The sequence below is a fragment of the Blastomyces gilchristii genome (genome assembly GCF_000003855.2).
Source record: "Blastomyces gilchristii SLH14081 genomic scaffold supercont1.7, whole genome shotgun sequence".
Taxonomy (NCBI): Eukaryota; Fungi; Ascomycota; class Eurotiomycetes; order Onygenales; family Ajellomycetaceae; genus Blastomyces; species Blastomyces gilchristii.
The window spans coordinates 1,263,553-1,273,958 of NW_003101676.1; the positions used below are offsets into that span (position 1 = coordinate 1,263,553).

A 10,406-nucleotide genomic window follows, 5' to 3' on the forward strand; every position below is an offset into this window, starting at 1 on the left:
AAAAGCTATTGGGTCTTGGGGGGGAATGTTGAAATATAGAGTAAGTTTCTGATTAGAGCAATATATGACCAGCCTAATTGAGCGAAGAGCGGCCTTTTCCGGAATCAGGTGGGAAGAGCATTCCGAAGATGAAGAACTGGGTTGACCCGATCGACATAGATCGATTTCCCTGTCAATATTTCTTCTCGTAGTTACACCGTAAAGCCTCCTGATGTATATTCCCCATACCAATTAATCTTCGGGGCGGCAAAGGCTTATCTTGCTTCTGTTCGTTCACCAAGTACTAGATAAAAAATTTCGTCGATGTTGAGGGTCCGTATGCTTTCCTAGCCTAATGCTTTACAAGATTTTGCTCTCAACGGCTCGGCACAATCGCTGCTGTTGCTGGTACATGCGAACTTCCAGACCCGGCACTTGTGACATTGCTCGCGTGCGCCAGCAAAAACTTACAGCAGGTGAGTGTATACTTGCAAGCGCGCGTCCATGTTTCATCGTTTTGGTTGAAGCCAAGCTTGATGCTCGCATCTCCAATTTTATCCCGCTTGATCTCGTATGGTAGTTTGAGACCCGAAATCTGTGCCTGGAGAGCACGAGTCGCCGGCGAAGGTTCTCCCGGGGGTTGATATCGGGAGTGTCGATGAGGGGGTGGTGAACGGGAAGGCAACGATACCGGTGTGTTCTCCACATGCTCGCCTAGTTGGCGCAAACACTCGAGGAAAGCAACCATACCGGCATCAAAGCGACGGTGGAGCCACGGGAGGTGCAAAGGAAGATCGCCAGAAGAATATAGATCCAATGATGTTATCTTTGGACTGATGGTTGCTTCGGGACGATTGGTTGAAGAGTCTCGGCGAGATGGGGTAGCATTTGGAGACTGCTGGGGGTATTCTATCTTTTCGATCTTTGATGTAGACCCCAAAGGTTTTAATTTGTACCCTTGAAATTGAAAGCCTAGTTTGTCGGCGACAGTAGCAAGCAGGAGAAGCGTTTGACCCCAGGCAGCATTTATTTCGGACCACTCGACGGACGGATTCGCGAGACGACCAAGGCGCAGTCCATTGATGGTGCCAAAATATCCATCATGTCCGATGCAGAAAGTGTCGTTATAGACATTCGTCCGCTGAAGGCGTTCAAGTTGCCGAGAATCATGATCGTACTTCATGTTCAAAGCATCGCGTTCATTCTGGAACTCAGATAGTGTTAATGCAAAGGCATTGCGATCACTCCAGAACTGTTCCTCTTCTAGGTCAAGTTGACGGGACTCCTCCTCCAGTCCTGCAATCTCCAAGTCAACAGCAGCTTTTTCCGCTTCCAGGGTAAGAAGCTCCTGAAACGCTTCTTCCTCGGCTTGTAGGGTTGCCTTAAGATCATCTTCCGCCGCCTCCACTTCATCTAGCGATGGAATGGAATTATTCAAATTCTTTAAAAATGAGATATATGCGTCTCGCTCTTTTGTTGCAGTCTGCAATCTCTTCTGAAGCCCTTCGATGAGCATATCAGTGCATTCGGTGCAGATGGGGTGATCGATATCAGAACGCGCAGAAATTATCTCGAAAAGACGGGTGGTCTTCTCGATTTGGTGCGAATAGGTCTGAGACCCATGTTCTGTCGCCTGGGCCTCAGACAAGCTCTGTAGACTTCCTTTTGCTGGCCGTTGACCGTCACCGTTTATGGCTGGAACAGCATGGGGAGGGACCAATTGAGACTCGCTTAGCATGACAAAAGACATGCCACCATCTTTCACCACTGCCCGGGGCGCCCCAACTGAGCCTCCTGTGCCATATCGTGGTGCGGGTAAGGTTCTCTTATAAACAGGGGACGTAGCTCGTCGCGACACTTGAGAGTAGAGTTGTTGCCGATCTTGAGGGTACTTAGGGCGTGACGTAGATTTGGTGGATGGGTCAGGTAATGACTTCCCGGTCGAGCCTGATACAAGTCAGATTTGGAATAAGTCACTTGGAATCTAAGCACTGACCTATGAGTAGGTCGAAGGCAGCTGGGTTCAGGTCCTCAAGAGAACCATCGACCTTGAGAGCAGTACGGCAATTCTGGCAGTACATGGATGCGGGATCGACAGATCTCAAAGATCATGGCCGAAGTCGAACATCAACGGGCGTTATGGAGGCTTTTAGAAGCTAGGTTCAAGCTCTACCCGTCATTCGAGTCATATGTTATCATGGAAGTGTGATGGACGAGGATGATGCTTGTATTGGATTCACGGTTGGCAGCTGATGGCGCTAGTCTATCCCGAGGCAGAGCTCTGGAGTAACCAGATTAAGTTAGATACGGCGGGCGTTAGGCGCTTAAAAAAAGGTTTCGCGAAGCTTAATTCGAAAACTCCTTGCAAACAACGCTTTTAATTGACAAACCACGGCAGCCAAGTTAGCCTTGTAAAAATTATAACCTCCGTGGTTCTCGAACCCTCGCGGGCATTTACGAAAATTTCGTATTTTCCACGAGTGAATCAAGGCTGTTCGCCTCGAACTGCAAATACCAAAACCAACCCTACTTGCCGTAACGACCCTACTGTGATAGAATCACACGGAAGACAGTCTCTGTCGCGAGCAATCGCTACCATATTTGCCGTTTGCTCTTAGAGTATATCATCTCATTTTGCCCGGCATTGACAAACCTTGTGCTCTGCCTACTCTTTCCGCGCTCGCTCAACCCCAAACATCATCAAGATGTTCAATACGGAGAGACCAACTAAGCGGGCGCGTATACCTGGGCTCTGGGACTCAAATGTGGGTGACGCAACATCCGAGATAGATATCAGCGCGGCGCGTCAAGCAAATGATATGCGATTGAAGTCTCGTTTTGAAGACATATTTGAAAAATATGGAAAGGACTTCAGCTCTGTCGGGGACGAGATTGACTTGGCGACGGGCAATATCGTCATTGACAATGGGCATATTGAAAGGATGACAAATGAACAAGACCTTGGTGCGCAGCCGTGGAAATACGATTTCGATCCCCTTGGTGAACCTGAGTTCGTTACGGAAAATGTCGCTGAAACCCCAGACGCCCCGATAGGAAAATGGATGAACCAAAATGGAAAACCTACAGATCTTGAAAGACCATTCTCAAGAAATCATATGAGTTTTGACTTTGCTCCCGGAAGTTATAGCGACCATATCGAACTTTCCGGCGGAAGCCAGACCGATTTTGACCAAGGACACCCAAAGCCAAGCTCGCGTTCTGTAGACCCCTGCTGGCAAACTCCAGAAATCGATGAGCGACTTTTTGGATCTTCCCCAGTCCCCGCCGCGCCTCCGACTTTTCCAAGGAACCGAACAGCTTCGCCACCAAATTCTGGATCTCTATGGGCACTCCCGCAGACTCGTCGAAAGAAATCGCAACGCACAAACGGTGGTAAACCTCACAGAGCGCTAAAAGTACGATTACCGTCAAGGCCCGGAAGCTCTGGACGTGTTTCGGATTCGGATTCGGATGACCCTTTGCAAAACACCTTACCTTCACTTTCCACACCACCCAAAATTAATATCACTGATGAAGCTAAGAATGTCATTGACACGCCATCGCCAATCGCGGAAGAACCTATGGCTCCCGTTGAGCCTTCCCCTCCATTGTCAGAGCATGTCCTAAGCGCGGAAGAGAAAAATGATCAGCAGCCAGAGAAAGGGACTCCAGAAACATCAACCCCGACCCCCGCCAAACGCAACCGGAAAGTATCTGTGGAATCACCGTTACTGCAAGAGAATGGTGCTATAGAGAATGAGATACTGGCTGCCCCAGATGGTGGTATACCTTTAGAAGAGTCCCAGTCAATGACCCATAGAGCCATATCCCAACAGGAAACGAAACTGAGCGCCGCAATCAACCCTTTCACACCCAGTGAAATACAAATAATCTTAACTCAAAGAGTAGTTCAGAAGCTCCCATGGAAAGAGGTGTCCCGATCCGTACCCAACAGGACCTCCGGTCAGTTGAGACAGTGGTACTATGTCCAGTCTACTGATATCAAAAACTGCCCACAATCACTGATACCTTTAACGGCTAAAGAGAAGGATCAACTCGAGGCTTTCAAGTCAAAATCTGATGTAACATGGGAAGACTTGGAAGCCGTATTGGAAAATCAAACGAGAAATGAGATAAAGTGTAAATGGGCTGAGATGTGCCTCGGGGAAATGTGGGAGGACTGGAAAAACTCCCATTATTTACATGCTCAGCGTCAAGACGGAGATTTCATGACACCGCCCAAACTACCCAAAAGACGGCTAACCGCAAAATCACCCTCACCAACGAAGCTTTCAGAGACTGTTCAAATAACCACACCTTCACGGACACCGCGGAAGCCGTCCGTTTTTCCTACCGAACCACCAAAACTAGTTGATGAAAGTTCAGACAGTGATGATCCTTTCTCACAGGCTTTTGCTTCAGCTTGGCCGGGATCAGGCTTGTCGGCGATCCAAATCGACACACCCCCCAAGCCTCGCAATCCGCAGAAGAGACAGAGCTTTCCGATGGTTAAGAACTCGCCCTGGGTTGATCGGTCCGGCTCAACTTGATCCAGATAGTGGATTTGAGAAGAAAAGGAAAAATACCCTCTATATATGATCGAACCATTCTGGAATATTTATTTTATACATATATACCAGCTATTATTCGTCCCCCTTTGCATTGAGGACGTCTTCAAGTTTAGTGTCAACAGCACTCCCCACATTGCCAGCTTTTTCCCAGAACTTCGATAAATGCCGTGTCCCTGAATCGCAAAGTATGGTCACGATCCTATGCCCGGGTCCGAGCTTCAAAGCTGTCTTAACTGCTGCGAAGCCTAGATTCAAAATCTAAGTTAGTCACTATCCTAAGAAGGAGAGAATCGTGGTTTAGCGAGAACACATACAATTAACCGCGCTGCTACTTCCGATAAAAATACCGTCCTTCTCCACCAACCACCTCGCCATCGCAATAGCCTGGGCGTCCGTGACCCTAACAGCATCATCGACCAACTCCCTCCCAGCCTCAAAGTTTACGGTAACACGGTTAATGCCGATACCTTCAACAATAGTGTCCACCTGTCTCCTCCTCCGCGTTCCCTCGCGCTCTTTCACGTCAAACATAACCCCATAACGGACGCGGTTAAAGAGCCCGCTTCCTTGCGGATCCGCCAGCACGACAGACATATTGGGAAGACGAGGTTTAAGGAAGAGTGCGACGCCTGATATAGTGCCGCCGGTGCCCGCACCAGCAACGAATGCATCTAATTTGCCCTCGCACTGGGCGAAAATCTCTGGACCAGTCGTTCGATAGTGGGCCTGCCAATTAGCGGGGTTTTCAAATTGGTCGGCGAAGAAGCCTCGACCTTGTTTCCCAGCAGCTCGCGACGCCAGCAAATCTTCATCTGGCGTTTCGGTTATTTCATGCGTTTGATGACGATGATGGCTAGGAGTCGACGAAGTGCGTGTTAGAGATGATTCTGGGGACGGAGAGTGAGATTTTGCGAGCGCACGCGCTCTGTTTACGAAATGTCGTGTTTCTACAATTGGGGCTGGCGGTACACGGTCTACTATGGCACCTAGTTTGAGCAGGAGATTCGACTTCTCTGTGGATTGGTCGGACGGCATGCATCTATAGGGTTTTCCAGTATTAATATATGAACGTGATCGCTCTATATATAGATATAGAGGATAAGCAATTGACCAAGATGTTACAGGTAAACCATACATATGTGCTAAGTAACCCCTGGCTCTGGCTAGCGTAGCGAGTGAAATGCCCGTAGATCCCACAGTGCCTTCGTAGATGGCGTCTCCAGAGTAAGGATGGAGCAGACCGTTCTCTTCTGCCTGAATGAGGAGTCAGGGTATAGAATGGTGTTATATGGGGGTTGTTTTCAGAACTGACCGTCTGTATAATACTCAGTGCCACTCGATCTTTAGGACTTCCTCCGGCGCCATTGAGAAACTAAATGAGTAGTGTCAGAGAGTTAAAAATACACAATCTGAATATAAATGTGATAGCAATTGATTTCAATACATACCTCAGCCTTTGCAAGAATCTCACATCCCGTAGCTTCGGAGAGAGATTTTATCCTAAATAGTGGTGTATTTCCAATACAACCTTCAATCCCATCGACAATCGGAGGAGGTTTAGGGTTGCACCGTAGGCCACGGCTCATGTCACCAGTCATGTCACCATTTTTGATTTCTATACCTTCAAACCCATGCTGTTCATTCTGTGTATTTTCGCGACCTTTTCGCCTCTGTTGCTGGTAGTGGCGCTCAAGATAGGGATATACATCTCTGATCCCTAAGGCGAGAAGCGCACCCGTAAGGAAAGCGGCGGGTATATAGAGGCGCGGGTTGTCCGTCATGATTTATGAGCACACAAGGCTGGTATCATTTGTACATATATTCAATGCAAAGGAGAAAAAGAAGTCATATATATCCCCTGTTGCACATTAGCCATTGAAAAGTTGGTATGATTTGTTTGTCATGCCCTGTTGAAGCTTGGACCACCTCCGCTCCGGGCGAACTTTTTCGGATTTCCTGGACACAACTCCCCTATCGCCTCTCCGCTCTGCTTCGTTGAGCGCCCGCCCTGCCAACGCAATGGATTCACCCGTTGTCGCGCACATATTCCGGCAGTTGTTTCGCCATAGAGGATGCCAGATTTCTCGTCCGCATCCTTATGTTCTTTCGTTTAATCCCATTGCGCCCCGTTCCAGAAGTCATCAGCAATCTCGCACTTATGCCAGCAAGCCGACACTCAGACGGCGGACGCTGGAGGACCCTACCTTCTGGAAACACAGGACAGATGATTTCCCGAGAGACATGTCCAAGGAGTTGCGGGAGTATCCGATGGTGACATCTGCAGAGCTGCGATCACGTCCTCATCGACCAAGACGTGTGAAGATGCTGGCAAGGGACTTCATTGAGGGTTGGTTGATGGCGCCGCCGCATATCCCGGTGTTATTCATTTCCTGCCTGGCTAACCCCCCTGTTCCTCTTCTATAGATAGCTTGTATAATCCCCATTATGGTTACTTTTCCAAGCACGCGACCATTTTTAGTCCTGGCGAGCCGTTCGATTTCAACAGTATGGCCGACGGTCCAGAATTCAATCGTCTACTAGGCCAGCGATATCAGGAGTTTGAAGACAAATTGGATGCCGTTCAATATGATGAAAGCCGCCAATTATGGCATACGCCGACAGAGCTCTTCCGCCCTTATTATGGCGAAGCAATAGCTCGATATCTCGTCACGAACTACAAGCTCACACTGTTTCCATACCACGATTTGACCATATATGAGATGGGAGCCGGAAACGGGACTTTGATGCTTAACGTATTGGATTACATACGAGACGTGGACCCTGAGGTCTATCAGCGCACTAAATTTAAAATCATAGAGATTTCGCCATCTCTTGCTAATCTGCAGCAGCAAAATCTGAATAAGTCCATTCACTCCAGCGGCCACAGGGGCCATGCGGAGATCATAAACCGCTCCATATTCGACTGGAACACCTACGTGCATTCCCCTTGCTTCTTCCTCGCGCTCGAGGTCTTCGATAATTTCAGCCACGATGCAATACGCTACGATCTAGAAACTGGAGAGCCACGGCAAGGTTGCGTCCTGATCGACACCGACGGTGAATTTTACGAATACTACATCCCAAAACTAGACAGTGTGGCGTCGAGGTACCTTCGAGTTCGTAAAGCCGCTGCACGGCGTCCATTCGCTACTCCGCTCCGCTCCCCGCTTTCAAGAAAGATTCAAGCCTCCCTCCCGTTTGCGCCGAACATGACATTGCCGGAATATATACCCACTCGCCTAATGCAGTTCTTCGATATCCTGCACGACTATTTCCCTGCCCATCGACTTGTTACAAGCGACTTTAATAGCCTCCCGGACGCAGCCCCTGGCTACAACGCCCCTGTTGTTCAGACACGATATCAACGCACGACCGTCCCGGTCTCAACCCCCTTTGTAAGATCCTCAACGCTTCGATTTAAACCCTATTTCCCCAATACCCCTCCTCCCTTTGTATATATATGTATATAATATGTAAAACTAACCCGTCTCCCCCCCAGGTCCACCAAGGTTATTTCGACATATTCTTCCCCACAGACTTCAACCTGATGGAAGACGTCTACCGCGCCATCACCGGCAAGCTGACCCGGGTATCCAGTCACGCCGACTTCCTCGAACGCTGGGCATATGTCGAGGACACAGAGACGCGCAGTGGCGAGAACCCCCTGTTAAATTGGTATAAGAATGCCAGCGTGATGACTACCGCCTGAACATGAGGGCGCGAGACTGACTGGATGGCATGGGGTGGGTTGGGATGGGATGAACATGATGTGTCAGGTCACGGCAGAGGGTCAATGCCACTTTTTCAAGAACAGTATGAGTTAAGGGGCCTTATTGATGGAGGAAGGGTAAACGGTGTCGTAGTTAGCGGTTGACCCTGCTGACTAACTAGGCTGCTTTGAGCAGCAGGCTTTTTTACCCCCTATTTTGAATAGCTATATAATCCATATCACTTTCCCATCCACCTACGTCATCTTTTGTATTTATTGCTATTTCCTCTTCCCCCAATTCTTTTCTGTACAGAAACCATTTCGTTCCTGATTATGCCCCCCCTTTTTTTGTATATATGATGGGTGTGGGAACACGAGAATCTGCAAATGTGCCTAACCAGCCGTGCGGCCCGTGCCGGCCCCTATCCTATCCATTTCGTCTCGCCATGATGTCATTGCCACATTTGTACATATTCACGTTTCGATTTCCAGCATATCTATTGCACTGAAACTCACTGAAGTATATATGCACTGCCACTGCTATATGCTTCGGAGCTCATAACTAGATATTCTCCTCTGAACCCGTCAACCACCAAGTGAAAACCACTTTTAAAATATCTTAATGCACACAAGCCTGTGTGCAAAGACATTGTGAAGCTAAGCTCAAGATGAAAAACTCTGCAAGATTAATTTTATGACTTCACCAACTTTTCCATGCAAAAAATGTGAAAGGTGTAAAGCTTGCTTGATTGAAAAGGTTGCTAGCAAGCTCAGGAAGCAGAAAACTTGACCTCGCTAAGTGCGCCACTTGACCTCGTTATGTAAGCTGATCTCACAAATGTGGCCCGTGCCACTACCTGACCTCGCACGATACAACTTTTCTTGTAATTTGAAATCACTCAAATTATTTACTATCAATTCTATAATCAATTCTCAATTGATTGTACAACAATTTTTAATTAATTATAAAATAATTCTTCTCTTATTATAACTTTTATATATGAAAAAGACTTTACTGATTTTATTAATAATTAATTTAATACTAAAATTATTCTTGAATCTGATAATGAAGTAAGTATTAATATAATTTACACTGAATTAATTATTAATTGATTTTTCATCAATTATTAATTACTTAAATACACAGATTGAGTCTATTTTTATTATTATAATTAATTAACAATCAATTTAAAATCAATTTAAAATCAATTTAAAATTAATTATTAAATATTTTTATCTTAATATATTTTAAAATTCTGTAAAATATCTTTTTATATTTTATATAAATTTATCTATTTATCTAATGAATTATATAATGATTAATTAATAAGCTGAGTGAATAAATAAGTAAGTTAAAAGATTAAAATTTAATTACTAACTGATTATTACTGTATTATATAAGATCAGAGTAATAATTATGTAATAAGAGTAAATAGTATACTTAGTAAAATTAAGTTTTTTATATATATTAATAAGCTTGAAGAAAGTTATATAGTGAAAGAATTAATAAGTTAGATTATATAATTTGATATTATTACTTACTAGAGTAACTATATGTAATACTATATATAAAATTCATCTTTAAATCAAGTACAGGTATAAAAATAACTGAAAAATATATAGTGAAAAAAAAACCAGTTATAAGATTTATTATTTTTTATCTCTTTATTCTTTTATTTTAATATTCTTCTTTCAATATGTATATTTCAATATTTTAAGTAATTTAAAAAGCTTATTTAAACTGACTGATATAATTATGAATTATATATTTAATTTCATTTAATCTGATCTTATACATTTCTTAGCATAAGTTTTATCAGAATTAAGTATTAAAAAAATCTGAAAATAAATTATTTTTTTCAGAAATAATGTGAAAAATGATTAGATTTAACTTAAAAATAGTGAAATAAGAGTATTATTATTATTATTATTTTTCAATTATAAATGTATGCAGTCAGAGACTATGATATTTACCTGAGAACTTTTAGTTCTCAGGGTTTTTTCTATATCTATAAAGTTAACTATTATACATTTATCAATTTCAGATATGTAAAATCAGAAAATTTCAGCTCAGAATATAAAAACTGTTTATAAATTGCAGTATTTCAACACTTTCTGATACTTTGAAATTCTTTGAAAATATCATG

At 44.6% G+C, this 10,406-nt stretch overlaps 4 protein-coding genes across 4 annotated transcripts; 2 read left to right on the top strand and 2 right to left on the bottom strand.

The window, feature by feature from the left end:
• Positions 1-355: 355 nt before the first annotated feature.
• BDBG_04207 (beclin 1) lies at positions 356-2,060 on the bottom strand (the record flags this gene model as incomplete). Its single annotated transcript, XM_002625292.2, has 2 exons — positions 356-1,926; positions 1,976-2,060. The coding sequence occupies 2 exons, from the start codon at positions 2,058-2,060 to the stop codon at positions 356-358; spliced, it is 1,656 nt and encodes a 551-aa protein (XP_002625338.1).
• A 263-nt stretch (positions 2,061-2,323) lies between these two features.
• BDBG_04208 (uncharacterized protein) lies at positions 2,324-6,003 on the top strand. The gene has a single exon (XM_002625293.2). It carries the CDS (start codon positions 2,685-2,687, stop codon positions 4,527-4,529), a length of 1,845 nt encoding a protein of 614 aa, XP_002625339.1. The 5' UTR covers positions 2,324-2,684; the 3' UTR covers positions 4,530-6,003.
• On the bottom strand, positions 3,373-6,445 carry BDBG_04209 (cysteine synthase A). The gene is made up of 5 exons (XM_002625294.2): positions 5,999-6,445; positions 5,863-5,922; positions 5,686-5,804; positions 4,865-5,589; positions 3,373-4,795 (listed from the first exon to the last, which is right to left on the bottom strand). The coding sequence occupies exons 1-5, from the start codon at positions 6,329-6,331 to the stop codon at positions 4,623-4,625; spliced, it is 1,410 nt and encodes a 469-aa protein (XP_002625340.1). The 5' UTR covers positions 6,332-6,445; the 3' UTR covers positions 3,373-4,622.
• BDBG_04210 (uncharacterized protein) lies at positions 6,118-8,964 on the top strand. Its single transcript, XM_002625295.2, has 3 exons — positions 6,118-6,897; positions 6,975-7,945; positions 8,050-8,964. Exons 1-3 carry the CDS (start codon positions 6,570-6,572, stop codon positions 8,257-8,259), a joined length of 1,509 nt encoding a protein of 502 aa, XP_002625341.1. The 5' UTR covers positions 6,118-6,569; the 3' UTR covers positions 8,260-8,964.
• The last annotated feature ends 1,442 nt before the right edge of the window (positions 8,965-10,406 follow it).

Bases quoted from the DNA above. Each gene is read 5' to 3' on its own strand.
- BDBG_04210 (XM_002625295.2), top strand. From the start codon at position 6,570: ATGGATTCACCCGTTGTCGCGCACATATTCCGGCAGTTGTTTCGCCAT. The intron at 6,898-6,974 runs GTTGGTTGATGG...CCTCTTCTATAG, and splicing joins GGCAAGGGACTTCATTGAGG to ATAGCTTGTATAATCCCCAT. The intron at 7,946-8,049 runs GTAAGATCCTCA...TCTCCCCCCCAG, and splicing joins TCCCGGTCTCAACCCCCTTT to GTCCACCAAGGTTATTTCGA.
- BDBG_04209 (XM_002625294.2), bottom strand. From the start codon at position 6,331: ATGACGGACAACCCGCGCCTCTATATACCCGCCGCTTTCCTTACGGGT. The intron at 5,923-5,998 runs GTATGTATTGAA...CTACTCATTTAG, and splicing joins AGATTCTTGCAAAGGCTGAG to TTTCTCAATGGCGCCGGAGG. The intron at 5,590-5,685 runs GTATGGTTTACC...AAAACCCTATAG, and splicing joins AGGGGTTACTTAGCACATAT to ATGCATGCCGTCCGACCAAT.
- BDBG_04208 (XM_002625293.2), top strand. From the start codon at position 2,685: ATGTTCAATACGGAGAGACCAACTAAGCGGGCGCGTATACCTGGGCTC.